Source organism: Phyllopteryx taeniolatus, chromosome 11 (assembly GCF_024500385.1).
Source record: "Phyllopteryx taeniolatus isolate TA_2022b chromosome 11, UOR_Ptae_1.2, whole genome shotgun sequence".
In the NCBI taxonomy this organism is placed as follows: Eukaryota; Metazoa; Chordata; class Actinopteri; order Syngnathiformes; family Syngnathidae; genus Phyllopteryx; species Phyllopteryx taeniolatus.
This window is the reverse complement of record NC_084512.1, coordinates 15,531,333-15,549,118: the sequence shown is the minus strand read 5'-3', so window position 1 is coordinate 15,549,118 and position 17,786 is coordinate 15,531,333. Positions and strand designations below refer to the sequence as shown.

The 17,786-nt window shown below is 40.3% G+C and overlaps 2 protein-coding genes across 2 annotated transcripts; both read right to left on the bottom strand.

The window, feature by feature from the left end:
• Nucleotides 1-55: 55 nt before the first annotated feature.
• Nucleotides 56-5,240, bottom strand: gsta.1 (glutathione S-transferase, alpha tandem duplicate 1). Its single transcript, XM_061789102.1, has 7 exons — nucleotides 5,144-5,240; nucleotides 4,941-5,055; nucleotides 4,389-4,440; nucleotides 4,021-4,153; nucleotides 1,204-1,339; nucleotides 1,008-1,133; nucleotides 56-277 (listed from the first exon to the last, which is right to left on the bottom strand). Exons 2-7 carry the CDS (start codon nucleotides 5,025-5,027, stop codon nucleotides 140-142), a joined length of 672 nt encoding a protein of 223 aa, XP_061645086.1. The 5' UTR covers nucleotides 5,028-5,055; nucleotides 5,144-5,240; the 3' UTR covers nucleotides 56-139.
• Nucleotides 5,241-7,567: 2,327 nt separating this feature from the next.
• LOC133485605 (serine/threonine-protein kinase ICK-like) lies at nucleotides 7,568-17,786 on the bottom strand. The gene is made up of 14 exons (XM_061789569.1): nucleotides 17,628-17,786; nucleotides 15,875-16,135; nucleotides 15,683-15,737; nucleotides 14,257-14,378; nucleotides 14,102-14,181; nucleotides 13,895-14,027; nucleotides 13,368-13,539; nucleotides 13,085-13,252; nucleotides 11,692-12,066; nucleotides 11,383-11,564; nucleotides 9,125-9,267; nucleotides 8,935-9,054; nucleotides 8,247-8,354; nucleotides 7,568-8,148 (listed from the first exon to the last, which is right to left on the bottom strand). Exons 2-14 carry the CDS (start codon nucleotides 15,973-15,975, stop codon nucleotides 8,003-8,005), a joined length of 1,905 nt encoding a protein of 634 aa, XP_061645553.1. The 5' UTR covers nucleotides 15,976-16,135; nucleotides 17,628-17,786; the 3' UTR covers nucleotides 7,568-8,002.

Below are 17,786 nucleotides of genomic sequence, written 5' to 3'. Positions count from 1 at the left end.
TGCACACTGGCATGATTTCTTTTGTTAAATCTTGAAATCAATAAATTATGCAATGTTTGAATTGAGAATAGACCTTTAATGGGCAATGAATTCTGATTCACTTCTGACTTTCAACAAAATTTAGAAAGTTGAGGGCATTTTATGGAAATGATATGTTTAAGTTGAAAACCTCCCTGACAGTTTTTCTGTAAACATCATCAGGCTGAGGCTTCCTCTTGCTTCCAGGCTGCAGGAATCTGGAGATAGCAGGATGTTTTGACATTCGCCCCTGAAAGGACTGAGAATAGATACCACAGCGAATGTCACGCATGTATTTACGTTGGATATCAAAGGTTTACACACCCCTGTCCAAATGGCAGGTTTTTGTGATAAACCAAGCCAAACCAACTTACCATAGATGTGACCTTTTTTCTATACAACTCAACTGAAAAAAAATAAATTTTTAACACATTTTCCACATGTTTGGAAGAATTTGTTATGGTCCAATGAAACCAAGCAAGGAAGAACAAACACTTCAGACAATGTGGAAGTAATTAAGCACAGTCACAAATAGCGCTTATTGTTAGCACAAAACCTTCAGGCTTCTGCAAGAAAAAAAAAAAAAAAAGTCACGAAAAGCCTACTAGAACATTTACATTTTATTTGGTGTTAATCAGAGGCACTCTAAACAGTGGCAGGTGTATGCTGACTTGGAGTTTGAATACAGCCACATTGGAATTATATAAGGGTGTGCACACTTAAGCAACCATATTCTTTCCCTTGTTTATTTTGAGGCTAAGCGATACAGAACATGAATGGATAGATTTTGAATTCTTCTCTCAAAAAGATTTTTTTTAAAATCATTTGATGCAAAGACATTACAGGTTACATTATTGGTTGAAAAACTTTTGAATTGATTTATCTTGGTCTCGTTTTTTTTAGATCACAAAAACCTGGCATTTGAACAGGGGTGTGTAGATTTCTTACAGCCACTGTACATTGAATTGAAATGTTTGTTGTTTCCAAACCTTGATGTTGCGGAAGTCTGCAAGGATCCCCACAAACTTCTCCTCCAGCATGAGCGTGCATTCCATCAGCAGCACGTCGGCAAGGCTCAGCCGACCTCCCACCAGGTAAACGTGCTCCATCAGTTGCTGCATACAACCTTCAGTTTTAAACAACAGCCTTGAGCATGACAACTTCTTATGTCTTTCGTGATTCTACCTTTTCAAACACAGGCAGGTAGCGCTCTTTTGCTTTGCTTTCGATGTTGTCCAGTTTGGCCTTCGGGTCTTCAGTGAAGGGCAGAATCATGATCATTTCCATGAGGTCCATTAGTCCTTCTGAATACATGTTGATCCTGAGGACAAGGGTTAAACGGTTGTAATGAAGCACACAAGAACACAGTGGAACCTCCTAAATTCACTACTTATGAGGAATTTGCAATTGTATTACAATAACTCATGGATGACATCCTCAGTTTAGTAAACAGGAAAAGATTTGACTTGTTTTTTGCCTTTTCAACACAAAAAGAGCAGCTTAACCTAGCAACAAAGTCAGCAAAAAGACACCAGGGTCAACATGAGCCATCACATACTGTATTAAAATCACACCAAGCAATTTGATTAGACAAGTGGCATTCCATTAGTCATATACTGTGCAAAAACATTGGGACTTCCAAATTTATATATCACTACGCCTCACAGGTGCTCTACAACGTTGATTTGGCCTATAGCAACGGTCAGAGGTTATTCAACATTACTGTGGGCTGTTAAAAGCTTAGTGTCACAGAGATATATTTCCAGAAAAAGAAAAAAACAAAAACATTTGGTTTAAAGTATAAATGGTCATCAGATGAGGAGGCAAGTTGAATATGTCAGCGCAAACCTCCAGTTGTGCTCATGTGACTAAATGACAGATTGAGTATACAAACAGGAGCAGACACTCGGCCAACATGCTTATTTTATATAACTTTGGATTGTCGTGGAGTTCCACCAAATGACGTAATAGCATGATGTGACTCGACGCGAATTGGACTACTTGTCCAACTTCCTCCGCTTGAGTGAAAAAGTAAAACAAGCGTAGTTAGTTTTTTTGTTTGTTTTTGTTAATGTTAACGCTAGTGCTTTCGCTAGTTAGCATATCACACTAACAGTTACTGCGCGGCTCACACAACTGTTTTTTTTTGTGTTGGCGGAACTGAAAAGCAGATTAAATCCTAATTGTTGTGACTAAATACTGTTAACTAAAATGGCGCTTTTAAAACTGTTGAATAAAAACATTATCACAGTCGAAGTCGTCCCGTCGTACTCGAAACATCACTCTTGCTCTCGTGTGATATTGTTAAAATATAGAACACTATTTCGAAAAGGTGTTTGCATTTTCAAACGACCACTTGTTCAACATTCTTAGGAAATTGCAATGTCCCATCATTGGCGAGCTATTTTTAGAACAGGGGCACCATGTTTGTAAACTCTGGTTAAGAATGCTAATAAGTGCTACACAGGCATCACATTTCAAAAGTCCAGTAGCTTTGTTCTATTGACATATGCAAAAGTCCTGAATATATTTTTTAAAAGTTGTCATTAAAATGAATGAATGTACAGTGGTGCCTTGAGATACGGGTTTAATTCATTCTGTGACCTCGCTCATAACGCAAAACACTTTTTTCCCATTGAAATTAATGAAAATCCATTCCATCCTTCCAGAGGAACTCCATAATATTGTACTTTATATAAAATCATACAACAATGACAAAAATAGGATAAAAATAATTAAATAGTTTGTCACACTGCATCAGTTGAATGTGCCATTGTGCTGCTTTTTGTGGTGTTGCCTCCTTGGTCACCTGGGGGCAGTATAAAACAGACATGGATATACTGTTCATTGAGATGTCTAACTCCTCCCAGCTCATCAGTATAGCACTAATATTAGTCGTTCTTCACAGAGGATAAAAAACAAGACTAGCTGGGTTTACATGGAGCCTTGTATATCGATCGTAATCGTTTTAGATGACTGAAAATCCATAGAAAGAGGCTAAATCCGAACGGAATTGAATTTGGATTCACATGTTTCACAAATTCCTTTTGTCAAACCCATCAGAAGTAAATTTTTATCACGTAAACTGTGAATTGGAATGGTGTCCGATGGCACTCCGTCTGCGGATGCTCTATCTTGACTTAAATGTGCGGTAACGCCACCGTATACGTACTTGAAACATGGCAACTTGCAACCAGAGCTAGTCTGCGACTGAGATATTTTTAACTACTTGTAACTTTTTTTAATCAAGCTGTTGCTTTAATAGAAGTGTAAAAACAATCTCCACTACTGTACTAAATAGATGACTGACCTCCATCTTGATAAATCACTTGATGTTTACATCAATCTGTGTATTTGTATCTGAAAAAGGCTGTTCTGATTAAATGTAGTGAACCATGAAAACACCAGATCGGAATAGATCATGTCACATGTAAACAGTTGACCACAGATCTTCAATCGGAATGACAAAAGTCTCCACGCAAACCCGGCTATTGTCAGTGCATTTACATTATCCATCGTTTGTGTTCAATCTGTTGCTTAGAGGGGTAAGGCACCACAACATGGATGCTATTTAGTGTTAGTATTAAGCTACAAGACTGAAAAGCTGAGCTATGTGGTTGCTTTAAATACACAAGGTGTAATTATCGTTGTTTCATGTTTAGTTTGACTGTAAACTTAAACAAGGAGTGTTAATAAACAGTTAGACGCATTATTTTTTTTTTTTAAAGAATTGATCACTATTTGCCAAAATGCTGATACTGTGAAGTGAGTTCACTTGAGTTTACTGCCATCATGTGCTTGCAATTTAAGTAAAGTATCTCGATAAACTTGTAGGTCGAATCAGTCATGTCTCAAGGCACCCCTGTGTGATGACCGATTATGACTGAATTGATTAATTCCTATTGGAAAAATGGTTTCATATAATGATGAGCATCCCAAAACCAGTAGTGTTCAATATTAGAGGCTCTTCTGTTCCCAAGCTATTAAATTTTTGTTTCATACTTGACACGTTCTTTGATATCATTTCCATGCAGATGGTACTTTTCTGCGATGTAGTTCAGGATGGCTTTTGTTTGAATGAGCTTCATTCCGTCGATTTCCACCATGGGGACCTGTTGAAACATGAGATCGCCATCTGCAAACAGAGTGTTCGTGGGCCACTCCCAGTAAAATGAGCTGAATCATTGTGAAAAAGTAAACTGCGCAAAGGTCATATGTGCCATTTTATTATTATGGCTAATCTCAGGTGAGTCATTAGTGAGTCGAGGTTCACCAAGTGACAAGACAAAACATCTTAAATAACACAGTGACTTGACAATAACTGACAAAGTCTACTAACATGATGTCACTTTTGGGGTACTAAAACTCACCATTCAGCATTTTGAGGTACTGCTCCCGGGTGGTCAAATGGAACTCATCAAACTGTGAACAAGTCAAATTGCATGTTAATCAGAATCAGAATCATCTTTATTTACCAAGTATGTCCAAAAAAACACACAAGGAATTTGTCTCCGGTAGTTGGAGCCGCTCTAGTACGACAACAGACAGTCAATTGACAGAGAACACTTTTGAGACATAGAGACATTGAGAAAAACAGTCACTGAGCCATAAAGGGTTGCTAGTTATCTGGTAATGCCGGTACAATTATTATTATTATTATTTTTTTTGACAATTGTGCAAAAAGATCCAGAGTCCTCTAGCACGTGCAATGACCATTGTGCAAAGGGGGCCGAGACTTCAAGGAGTGTATGCAGTTTAAAGTGACCAGTAGTGCGATAATCTGGGACAATGTTGATTGTGCCAATGTTGCAGATACTCCTCATGAAGTTTGCAAATGGGGTAGATGAAAAAAAAGTATTAAACATTTGAATTCTATGAGTGTATTTGAATTCTATGAGTGTATGCAGTCAGCGCTCACCTACCTCCACTCCTGCAACACTTAGCAGCCAACGGATTGACTCCATTTTCCCTCTCCCATTGAAGTAGTGAAGCTGTACTTTGTCAGCCATGGTTATGTGCAATTCTGCAGTTGTTAGTCTGAAAAATTGAAAAGGAATATGAGGACGGGGGAAATCACATTTCCACGACTAAAAATGTTGAGAATAACATTATTTCCCGTTCTTACATGCGTCACCTCCCCGATGTTGAAAACGAAGAGTGGGTTGATTATGTAACTTCAAGTTCCATATAAATACAAGACGGGGGGGGACGTGTGTTCAAACAAGAACAATGTAATTGGCGGACTCTAGCCAATGGATAGGCTCTGATTTGCATATTGCCTCAAAGCATGCTGGGAATCTTTTCAGTGCCTAACTATTCATTGAATTTGAGTCGATCGCGGTCTATAGTCATATGTTAAGAATAAAATATTTCTATTGCGTGGTAATTATGACAGAACACTAAAATTCACCACAACCGTAAGTTTTAGACATTGACTACGGGTGGGGTATATGTACTTCTCGGTCTGTGTATGCTTACGGATGTGAGGGCGATCTGGCTGCGACATCTGTCACCCCATTGATCGCTAGGGTTGATTCGGCTGATCTGGCTGGCTAGGCGGGTGTCCCCTTCCTCCCTCACCGTTCCATGTGAGTCCCTCCCGAAGCTCAGCGCTCGGTGGCAGCGGACGACGTCCCCCCGACGGACAACCATCCATCGGTATACCAGTAGCTGCGCTCCCCTGCTAGAACCTCCAAACAAGCTCAAGGCCCATTTGTAGGAGAAACGTAGGGAAGTCAAGCTCCAAGCTTCAGACACATCCAAATGCGGCGCTGCATGTGGCAGTCTGCCTTACTTTTTGGACAAAAAAAAAAACAACAACTTTATTTATTCCTTTGAAAATGTGTGTCACTTTTTTTGGGCACTAGCAAATGTATTACAACATAATTAGGTTAACCAAAGCAGTCAAAATATACAATGCAGCGTGCAATTTAATATACAGCAAAAAAAATTAACTTTAGACCAAAGCACAAGTACCTTGTTCAAATGCAGCAAAAATTAGTATGCTAGCTCAAGCTAATATGTTACTTGTTAGTTGCTATCTTTAATTGCATAGTATAAAAGACTAACATTAGCTTTTGGAATGCTGGAAAGCCCAAATCCTAACTTTTCTTTTATCTTTAAATGACAAAATACTCAAAATGGAATGGGAAAATGTTGTCCAAAGCTGACTCGTTTACTGCTAATCGGCTAAATGTGTCAAATTTGGCATGTTAAAGTATGAAAGTAGGTTAAAATAAATATAAGCGACATCAGCTATATTTATGTCAAATTATAAACTGAAGAGCTCAGTTTATAATACCAAAAACAGTAAATTATATTGCCTAGAGAAACAAATTTACTGTGAGGAATGTCAAGCTTGTTCCAAATGTAATTTGAAAAACAGATCCATTGAATATTAAATGTTGCACTTTATGGCAACGACGTAACATACAGTGCCGTGAAAAAATATTAGCCCTCTTCTCAAATTCTTATTCATTTATCCATTTTCCGTACCGTGTATCCTCACTAGGGTCGCAGGTGTGCTGGAGGCTATCGCAACTATCTTCAGGCAAGAGGCAGGGTACACCCTGAAGTGGTCGCCAGCCAATCGCAGGGCACATATAAACATACAACCATACACGCACACATTCACACCTAGGGGCAATTTAGATTCTTCAATTAACCTACAACAGATGTTTTTGGGATGTGGGAGGAAACCAGAGTACCCAGAGAAAACCCACAAAGGCACAGGGAGAACATGCAAACTCTACACAGGCGAGGCCGGACTTGAACCTGGGTCTTCAGAACTGTGAGGCAGGTGTGCTAACCAGTCTCCACCATTCCACCTTAAATCTTATATTTTTGCATAATCCATCCATAGCAGAGTTCCAAGTCAAAAACCTAACAAAAAAGAACATATAGGCTCATCTTACTTTTACAAAAAAAAAAAGAAAAAAAATGTGAATGAGTCCCAAGACTTTTGGGAGAATATTACATGGACTGACAAGAGGAAAGTTGAGCTTTTTGGAAGGTGTGTGTCTCGTTACATCTGGCGTAAATGTAGCACAGCATTTCAGAAAAATATCATATCAAGTCAAATGTGGTGGTAGTGTGATGGTCTTGGAATGCTTTCTACATCAGGCCCTGGACAACTTGCTGGGATTGATGGAACCATTAATTGTTATTCAACAGAAAATCCTTAAGGAGAATGTTCAGCCATCAGTTTGTGACCTCAAGCTGAAGCACACTTGGGTTCTGCAGCAGGACAACGATCCAAAACACTCCAGCAAGTAAACTTCTGAATGACTTAAAAAAACAAAACTAAGGTTTTGAAGAAGCCTAGTCAAAGTCCATACTTGAATCCGATTGAAATGCAGTGGCATGACCTTGAAAATGCCATTCATGCTTGACAATCATCTATTTTTTTTTTATTCAAACAATTCTGCAAGGAAAAGTGGGCCAAAATATAGCCACAAATATAATATGCAAAAACAAAAGAATTTGAAAAAGGGGACGGGGGGGGGGGGGGTCAATACTTTTTCACTGCACTGTGAGTGGAACGCTCAAATATTTTTATATCACTGCCATGACTTTAATTGAAAAAAAAGCACACACACACACTAATCAGCATCACAAAGTAAAAAAACAGCAACATATTTATACAAAGTAGCAAAGTAATTAGTTGGCTATAAACAACTCACCGTGCCCTCATAATATGCATTTAATTTATACATGTTGGTAAACAGGTTCAATAATAAACCATATAAAACATAAGTGTTACCACAGCTATAGAGTAAATAAATATATTACAGAGGTTTATGTTTTTTTTGGCAGGTTGCATGTAGCCTCACACACATATACATACATATATACATACACAATATCCATGGTAAATGTAGTGAAACAAACATTATTGCTGCGTTAAGATGTATGTACACCCTTTGATTACCGAACAAACAGGCCTAATCTTTGGGAGGTAAATTAAAGAGTGTCTTCTAGGCCACTAGCGGTGTCCATATTTGGCAGACCAGTCTATTCGCCCGTGGATGGTCTGTACTGGTGCACGTGGCAACAGACAAGGGGGGCTTTTGTTGGCCATGTTGGTGGAGGCATTCCTCTCGCTCCGACCGGCCCGCCACGTTGCATAATCTTAACAAAAAAGACACACACATGCACACAATAAATTGGACAAGCAATTAGTGCAACAATAAAATCTATAAACATATAAATAAAAGAAGGGATCTAACTTGATGCTGTTGACTCCAAAGAAGGACCGCGGTGACCTCTGTGACCAACAGAGCTGACATCTTTTGTGTAAAATGTTGGCATGCACCCTCCAGGGATTGTATTTGTGCCTTGAAAAAACAAGACATTTATAGGTATGAATACAAATGTTATAAAATGGTGGCAGCAAATTCAATATGAAGATAGAAGACATCTAAAATATAAAAATATATTTAATCTACTGACTATAATTACTTGAAATATTTAATAATTACAATTAAATACATTTTAAAATAAATCATACCTTTTGTCATTTTCATTTTTCAGTAGTACAGGTACTAATGTCAAACTCAACAAATATGCACATTTTAGTAGATGGGGTACATCTATTAAAAGCACATTACATTAAAAGCATTTATTTATACAGTAACTATGACCACTACGTTCTATTCACTTCAATAGGAATACTGTCATTACCATCACTTATAGCAGCCTTCTTTTGCAAAAAATGCAATTGTTTTCATTTGAAAATAATACATTTAATCAAACAAACTCAATAATTAATCAAAAATATGAAATATGTTTAGAAAAAACACATCCTTATGTTGATTGTATTTGTCCATTTTTCAAGAATCCCCCCGGCCCCACTAGATTAATGAAATAAAATCTGACAAATGGTTTCAGCAAATGCAATGATTACAGTGAGATTACCGTGAAGACCTCTGCTTGGTAGTGTACCGCCAAATGGAATACTGCTGTTGCCCCAAAGATGGCTCCCGTGCATGTCTTTATTTGCGTTTATGGCCACACCTTTCTTTGTGCTGCTGATACCTGAAGACCACGGAGAAAGATTAACAGACTTAATAAAAACGTAATGGTTTCGCATTGCATAAATTGTCACCTGGTAAATATCGAGACTGCCTCAGGTAGTGTTGTTTGGCAGACGCAGTCCTCGATGCTTCCTGGTAGCCTGATGCCTTGTTTAGGTTTAAAGGTGCTTCTTCTTGGCCATTAGGTCGACTGAAGTCCAGAATGTCACTATATCTGAAGGACAGGACAAGCATTTGGGAATATATCCCCGTTTATCGCGAGGAATATACATTCTAGACCCACACACGATAGGTGGAAAACTCACAATACACAGAGACCATTTTAAGACGACTACTGCAGCTGAGTAGTGGACCTTATCTGCCTTTTCTTCTTGCTCTTAATTACGCTACATCTACATGCAGGCGAGTTCAGTAATGCCTACATGTAGCGGCATAATCTGGTACTGTACTGCACTGAAGGTGAGCAAAGTGGAACCTAATAAGCAGAATGGGCCTCACACAGACATGCAAACACCAAAAGGATAAAAAACGTGCCCAAAAAAAAAAAAAACATTGTAGGGGGACCCTGGGCTCCCGCAGAGAATGTTTTTGATTTTAACATAAATTAAGCAATCTGGAAGACTCTGAAGAGTACAACAAGGGAAAATTTAAAACATTTCATCATGCAGAAAACACATTTATTTACACTGCTCAAGTACATGTTGATGTACAAATTTAGGATTAAAATTAGATTTGCCTAATTTATTTGCTTTTTTGTTTTGGCCTCCAACTTGAGCCAGGCCCATCTCCACCTGCACCTGATGCCAGCTTCAAGCTGTGCCACATGAATAGTATCCTCCTCTTTAAGCGCTCTCATTCTGGAAAAGAATTGACTACAGTCATTGTCTGTTTCACTTTATTTTTCACTTTTACCAACTTCAAAGGCTAATCCCAAATGCATCCTCCAGGAAAATATTAAGTACAATATTTTTCTGTTTTTATTGGCCATTGCTAAATTTGAAGTTAGTTCATTCTGTGTTGTGACATAATCCCTAACATCGCTTCGTCGCTTAATACATTTAACTTTAACATCCGGAAACTAATTAGATAAATGTAGGAAAGATGTACTAGCGGATCAACTCTTGTCGCTGAAGTTACGTGTGCTTCGCTGTTCCACTGGGACCACAACCAGGGCTACGACCCGCAGCATCTCAACGCGAAAATACAAAAGACCAGTGTAACAAATACAACACTGGCTGATCTGATTAGCAAAAATGTTGCTTAAACGTAAGAGTAGCAATACAGGATGTCCGCTCCAGAGGTGGGTAGAGTAGCCAAATATTGTGCTCAAGTAAGAATACTGTTACTTGACAATAATGTGACTCAAGTAAAAGTAGTCATCCAAAACATTACTTGAGTAAGAGTAAAAAGTACACAGTGAAATAATTACTCAAGTACTGAGTAAATAGTGAGTAACTTCTGATTTTTTAACCAAAGCATGAACATCAATTTAAAAAAATAAATACATAAAAAATAAAATGCCAATTCTGATGTTGCTGTGAGTGGGCCGTGTGTGTACGCACAGTCAAAACTACAACAAAACATCTGCAATTTACTCCACGGTGTTTTCTCAAGTTATAAGTGAACTGAAATATCCATGTTTGGGCAGACCGTGCCAGACAAATACTACAATACATGAAAGTTGTTGTTTATGTTCGTCTAAATGCAAACACGACGAGTTGCGCGCCGTTGCCTTCATGGTAACGATGATCTTCCCAACATGGCCGCCACGTAGGCACGACAATCAGCTGGTTTATCTAGATTTAATACCTATGCCCGGGAAGCCCAATAGAAGACGCTGTTTGAGGTCATGTGACTTTCTTGTGTCGTTTGATTGGTGAACTAGACTTAAACGTCACTAGCGCTTAAACTGGATTGGAGCAAACAGCGCCAATGCTGAAGTCTAACTCGTAGTCTCGCTCATGAAATAGTTGATAAATAAGCAATAATTGATAAATAAAAGTAGCGAGCGACATAAAGATCTTTGTAATGGAGTAAAAGTACCGTTACGTCTTCACAGCAGAAGTGGCGGAAGTGTTTTTTCTGGTCTCGTCAACTCCTGTGATTTATACAAAGCGATCATACAGGCGTTCCAGGCCAATGCGCCAGTATATTAGTCCGCCGCGGAGTAATAGTCACAATTACATCTGTGTGTGGATGGTGGATGTATGGAACGGATCTCGCTGCCAGCGTTCAAGGAGTACGAAACAGCCTATGACGACAGTGCTACAATTCGGAGTTCAACCAAAAGCCCAAAAAATGACATCATTTGGTGAATCTTTCATCTCACCTTCTAAATGGCTCATCTGCCTTGCTTTTTCCAAGAACACTTGATGGCATCAGTGAAGCATCTTCATAGTCGTCCCACTCATCCCCTTTAAGGTGTCCTGTGCCGTGACCCCAGCGGCGACGCCCTCCCTTCGCTTTCATCTGAGAGCTCAGCAGGTTAGCATTGTCACTTTCCTGCCTCATCTGTGAACGGAAAAAATTATTGGAATGAAATGTGAACATTTGGACCAAAGTAGAGGAAAACTGGGCCAAGTAACACAAGAAGAAAATATGGAATCTGGGTCTGGAGTGTGACTGTGGAGGACCCCACCTTGCTCTTCTCAGGAATGTAAGGTAGATGAGTCTGTGGTGTTCCTTCTCTGGTTTCCTGCTTGAGAAGGTGCTTATGTTGCTGCTCTCGAACCAGCTCCACGTGGCAGTGGTATCCTGCCGGCGGGGCTGGGACAGGGGAGGACTGCTTGAGCTGCTGCACAGGCCTGGAGGGGGTGCAGTGTTGGTTGTGCGGTGGGGGTGGCTGAGAGGGGGGCACAGGCCTCAGATGTAAGGGTTGCTGCTGTGGAGTTTGTTGGGGTTGTAATAATTGTGGTTGCGGGGGCAACGGATGAGGCTGAGGTCTGCCCTGCTCCAGAATCTGCTGAGGGGTGCCCAAAGCCTGGCCCACGTGGAAGTAAGAGTACCTGAGAGCCTGCACACAATATCATGCAAGTGAATATTTTTGCTTTTGAAGTAAACTGACTATATAGTACAATACCGCAGTGCCTTCACCTGCGAGTTTATTTCATTCTGTGACCACGTTCGTAACTCAAAACACTCATATCTCAAATCATCTTTCCCTATTGAAATGAATGGAAATGCTATTACATTTTTCCAGGCCCCCATACAACACCACCCCAAAAAATGTTTAAGAAAAATAGCACTCGACAGTATTGCACTTTACATATACATACACTCATAACAAAATGGAATAGATAGAATGTAAAGAAATAAAGTTAGTGCATCATGATTTGATGCGTTCATTGTGTGGCTCCTGGTGTGCATGCCTTGGCCACCTGGGGGCAGTTTAATACATGCACACGGATACACGATGAAGATGGTCACAACTGCTCAATAAGATGAAGTAATATTAGTTGTTTTTTTGCAGAGGATAAAGAATGTGCCTGAGTATTGTTGTATTGTCTGTCTATATTTTTCTGCCCCATTTGTGGTCAAATATCTGTTGGTTAAACAGTTATAACACTGCAACATCAATGCTAGTTTCGTTAGCCCTTCGAAGGTATTTTGCATCGTGTGTTATAGCATTAAGCTAGTGGACTTTAGTCAGACTAAATTGTTTGGTTGCATACAAAATGTATGACTCTCTTTCTCTTATATTTAGTTTGACAGTAAACTTCAACTAGAAGTGGCAATAAACAGCTTGAAGTAAGCAATCGGTTGTTGAATAATTTGTCACGATCTGCCGAACTTCTGCTGAATTGTAATATAAACGTAATGGTTCATATTTTTCCTTGCTAAGTAATTAAACACCCCTGGAAAGTATTTGCAGAATTATAGTATTTCTTGATAATATTTCTAAGGTATTAACGCAGAATATGTTCATTTCATGTATATGACACATATTGATTCTCCAAATCAAACATTTATAATTCTGGTCAAACAGAGGAAATTTAAGAGACTTGACAGTAGTGGTTTCCATCAGAGCTTACCTGTGCAGAAGTTGGTCTTTTTTTCGGGTCCCATTGGAGCAGGTCAGTCATCAGGTGGATGGCTTCAGGACTGGCGTTAGGGATCAGTGTCTTCAGATTACTGGGAACACACTGAGGCCAACGGAAATACATGGCACTGGCCAGCTGGAATCCCTCCGACCAATCATTCTAGATGAGAAAGATGAAGACCTGCATGTTACACTTACATTTTTGATTAAATTAAAACTGAATTTCAAGTCAGCTACACTTAAATCGGATCCTGCTCGCACAGTGAAAATGTTACCTTCTTTGGTGTACCCAAAACTTGGCAAATCTTGAATATGGTGTCCACCTCGCTGGAGCCGGGGAATAAAGGCCTGAGTGTGTAAAGCTCTGCCATGATGCACCCCACTGCCCACTGGTCTATGGGGGAACTGTAGGATATGGATCTGAGGAGGACCTCTGGTGCTCGGTACCTGCCCAAAAAAAAAAGAATTGAATAAATTATTATAATATTTCCTCATATAATTAATTGGGACATGGCATCTTTTGGAGCAGAGGCCAATATTTGAGGAAATATGGTAAGGGAAAACTGAGTGTAACGAGTAGATATTTAACAATACAAAATTGTGAAAGGGTCGGCAGGACATGGGCCAAGGAAGAGGCCAATAAATATTACTGCAAATACAGGAATTTGTTGGCTATTACCTAAATTTGTCATAAACTAATGCATGAATCTTAAAGACAAAATGCAGGTAGGTTCATGATGTATGCATCTATAAAGGTGTACAATTGTGCCTTGGGGGAGGTCTGCGTTTGTGTTTAACTCACCATCTTGTTGACACATAGTCCGTGTACGGTGGTCGAGATCTTATCTCACGGGCGAGGCCAAAGTCAGCTATCTTCACCAACTCTGGGCCCATGCACAAAAGATTCTCAGGCTTCATGTCTCTGTGGAAAAACCCTAAAAGAGAAGCCCAATTATACAGTTATGTTGCCAGGGTTAACTGAGTACTTCAAAGGTGCAGTAGTACATACCATGTTTATGAATGAATGCAAGCCCCTGGAGGATCTGAAACATGATATTTCTAACTGCTGATTCTGGGAACAACCGAGTTCTGAACCAAGAAAAAGGGAGGAAAAAAAACAATATAGAGATGTGTGGAGTTCAAAGTGAAGTAGGCATACAGTACCTGTCTTTCATTAGCTGATACAGATTTTCCTTCATGTACTCAAAGATAAAGTACAAGTGGTCATTTTCTCTGATGACTTCCTTCAGCTTGATCACATTTGCATGGTTGAGCTTCTTTAAAGACTGAAATGAAAAGACAAGTGCTTTAGTACAAAATTACATAATTAAGTTATTGCAATAAAAAAAATAAGGTAACACAAGCAAGTCGCATATTCATGAGTTATTTGTCGCAATAAGTGAGTGGCCCAACACCCAGTGAAAGAGTCCCAGGGGTGTGTGCCTGCAGACACATGCAAGTGAATTTTACATGCACAAAGACTGACAGAAGTGTCCAGTAATTGCTACCCCCGCACCGCGGAGGCTGAGGACCCCACCCAATCAAACGAGGGGCGGGATCGGGCCCAGGCGTCCAACCAAGAGCAGCCCGGTGGACGGGACACGTCTCACACCGAGGGACCCAGAGCGGTGCGCCGGCCCCACCGAGGCGCCCCGACTACTGGCCACCCGGTGGAGGGCTCGGAAACGTTGACCGCATCTGAGGCTGTTACTGTTTGGGTTCCGCAGCGACCAACTGAGACAAGATCTGAAGTGGACCTCTTCCCCCGGAGTCGTTGCCTTGCAGGATTCTGCTCTGAACGACCGGGCCAGGTCCTGAGGGAGAACCACCGTTGGTATCTACCCTTTTCCTCTTTAAATGGACTCTTATGCCATCTTAATGAACATTGTACAGCACCAGACTATGTGATAAGTGTTGCCCACTCGATATCCATTGCAGCCTGGTCATCCTGGAAGGGGGATCCTCCCATCTGTGATCACTTCTCAAGGTTTCTTTTTTCCCTTAGTGGGGTTTTGAGTTTTTCCTTGCTCGATTGGGGGGGGTTTAGATTAGGGGATGTCATCAATCATTGCCAACTGTGGGCCTGTGAAGCCGTTTGAGACTCCTTTGTGATTAAGGGATATACAAATAAACTTGACTTGAAATGGAAAAAAAGGGTGCATCGTCCACTTGAACAAATAAACGCCACATCTCAAATATGTACCTCATTATTCGCTCCAGGAGAAAAAGAATAGGTTGTGCCACGAACTAGCGCTAATTATCTTAAGATGTCTACCACCATGTGTTGTAGACGGTTAGACGTCTTTACAAACATACACACTGCCTGAAAAAAAAGATGTGGCATCTGTTAAGCTTACAGTGAAGTTTAATGCGAAAGTGCTGCTGTAAAATGATTAAAAAAATACACAGTAAATGTTAAATGCATTTGTACAAATAGGCCCAACCAATGTGCTTTTTGCAAGTGCATTTGTGTTGATGAATAAGAAAATCATACATGTAATTCATTTCCTTTCTCCTTCTTAAGAGATTGAAATTGTGTTACGCAAACCATGTAAAGATGTGTAATTGCGCAACAGAATCCATTCCAGACCTTAACTTCACGGAGGTTCATGCATTCTTCCCATGAGTAGAACTTTCTTTTCATTCTAAAAACAAAAATATACTTCAGGTTACTTGGATACTCTCATTGTTGCGCTCGTTGTCATGCATTATTCAAGTACACTTTACAGTTAGATGACACAGTTCAAGTATAGACCACACACACGCACACACACACTCTCACTTCTTAATGGCCACAAGCTCTCCTGACTCCAGGTTGCGTCCGAGGATGACAGAGCCATATGTGCCATCCCCAAGCTGTTTGAGGGTGCTGTATCTATTCATTCTGCTCGTCCTTCCATACCATCACCCGGGGGCAGAAGTCAACTGAGTGGGGAGCTGAGATTTGTTTGCCTGCTGTTGCTGAATGCAGCCAAATGTCCTGTTACAACACCGCAAGTCCACGGGTGGAGCAAGAGGACTCATGCTGTCATTGGCTTGACTCCTTCCGGTTGAGGGGGGGGGGGGGGGGGGGGGGGGGGGGGAATAGGAGAGCATAGGAAGCATAGGTAAACAATGTTGTTGTTGTTAATATACAGGGTGAGCCAAAGGTAGGTACTGTACACTTAAAAAAAAACAATCAATATTACATTTTTTTCTGGCACTGCTTACTTCCTGACCTCCTTGCGTCTTTCCTGAACACCTCCATTTTGAGTATGTTTTTATTCTCTCATCCTCCTAACTTGGCTGAAACCTGCCTTCCTTCTTTTTTCCCCACCTAACCTCCTTCCCTTGGACACCCAATTTTCCTGGCATTGTTTCCTTCCTGACCTCCTTCCTCCCCTCTAAGCCTCTCTTAATTCAAGCATCCTTACTTCCATTCTACTTCGCTGAAAGTCACTTTTCTGCCTTCCTTCTCTTTTCCTCACATTCCTTTCTGACCTCTTTTCTTTTTTCCTTCACCTGAGTTTCTTTTTATTCTTGCATCCTTACTTCCATCCATTGCTGAATTCTACTTTTCTGCCTCCCTCTTCAGTCCCCACCTTCCCTCCTTTTTTTCTGACCTCCTTCCCTTCAGACACCGATTTTTCCTGGCATCGTTTCCTTCCTGACCTCCTTCTTTCCTTAAATCTACTTTTCATCCATGCATCCTTACACCCTTCTTTCCTTTGCTTAAAACTACTTTATTGCCTTACTTTCTTAAATCCTCCCACCTCACACCTCCGTTCTTCTTCACTTCCTGACCTTTCTTCCCTCAGACCCTTTTGCATCCTTCCTTCCTTTGCTTAAACTACTTCCTTTGGTAGCTGACCAATACTGCTTTGGAATCCACTTTCTTTGTTCTTGACTCAAATTATTTGCAATTATTTACGGTACCTGTACAAAAAAAATAAGCGAATTTAAAAAGTGTATACAGTATGTACTGTATACATACATTACAAGCTACAATGGAGACACACATTAGTGCTGCAATGCACACTTTTGCCAATGTATTGTTCAGTTCATCGTAATAGCCTTGCATCAAATCATCCCTTCAAGAGGATTACAATGTCCACATTTGATTAAATCGGTTGCAGAGGAGAGGTGGGTTATATCACCAAATGTAACGCGGCGCTGTTTAGCATCATATGGCGTCGGTATTTGGCCAAGAGCAACGGGACATGTGCGAACAAGCGTACACGCATTCCATTTGTAATGGTCATCTTTAAATGTGAGCCATTTGAAGCTAGGAGACATAGAGGTGTAATATAGCACATGTATTTGAGTCATTTCCAAACCCAATTATCACGAGTGCATTTGTCGTTGTCGCGCTTGTTTTGACCCTACATTTGCTGTTACGGTTTGCCTGAATTGTGCTATTTTTTGTGAAGTTAACGGTAACAAACCTACTGGTTGGCTATGGCCCATTAGACAGGAAACAAAATACGTGACAGTATGCAATAGAACCGAACAGACCCAAACCGGTGTGAAGATCAAAACAGCAAAACAATTCTCACCCTCTTCGCCTCACTTCCACAAGCGCACATAGTCAAACATGAGCAACAGACTACAGCAAAACGACACTTTTACAGGTTAACTAACAGCATCTCCATCCTCTGTGTGTTCTCAATGCACACATAAATGTAATCAAAACCAGGCCCAATCTCATTGGGAGA

Coding starts and splice junctions, on each gene's coding strand:
- gsta.1 (XM_061789102.1), bottom strand. CDS start 5,027: ATGGCTGACAAAGTACAGCTTCACTACTTCAATGGGAGAGGGAAAATG. Junction 4,441..4,940: donor TAAGTGTTGCAGGAGTGGAG/GTAGGTGAGCGC, acceptor ACTTGTTCACAG/TTTGATGAGTTCCATTTGAC. Junction 1,134..1,203: donor ACCTGCCTGTGTTTGAAAAG/GTAGAATCACGA, acceptor GGTTGTATGCAG/CAACTGATGGAGCACGTTTA.
- LOC133485605 (XM_061789569.1), bottom strand. CDS start 15,975: ATGAATAGATACAGCACCCTCAAACAGCTTGGGGATGGCACATATGGC. Junction 15,738..15,874: donor GAGCTTGTGGCCATTAAGAA/GTGAGAGTGTGT, acceptor TTTTGTTTTTAG/AATGAAAAGAAAGTTCTACT. Junction 8,355..8,934: donor ACCAAGCAGAGGTCTTCACG/GTAATCTCACTG, acceptor TGTTTTTTCAAG/GCACAAATACAATCCCTGGA.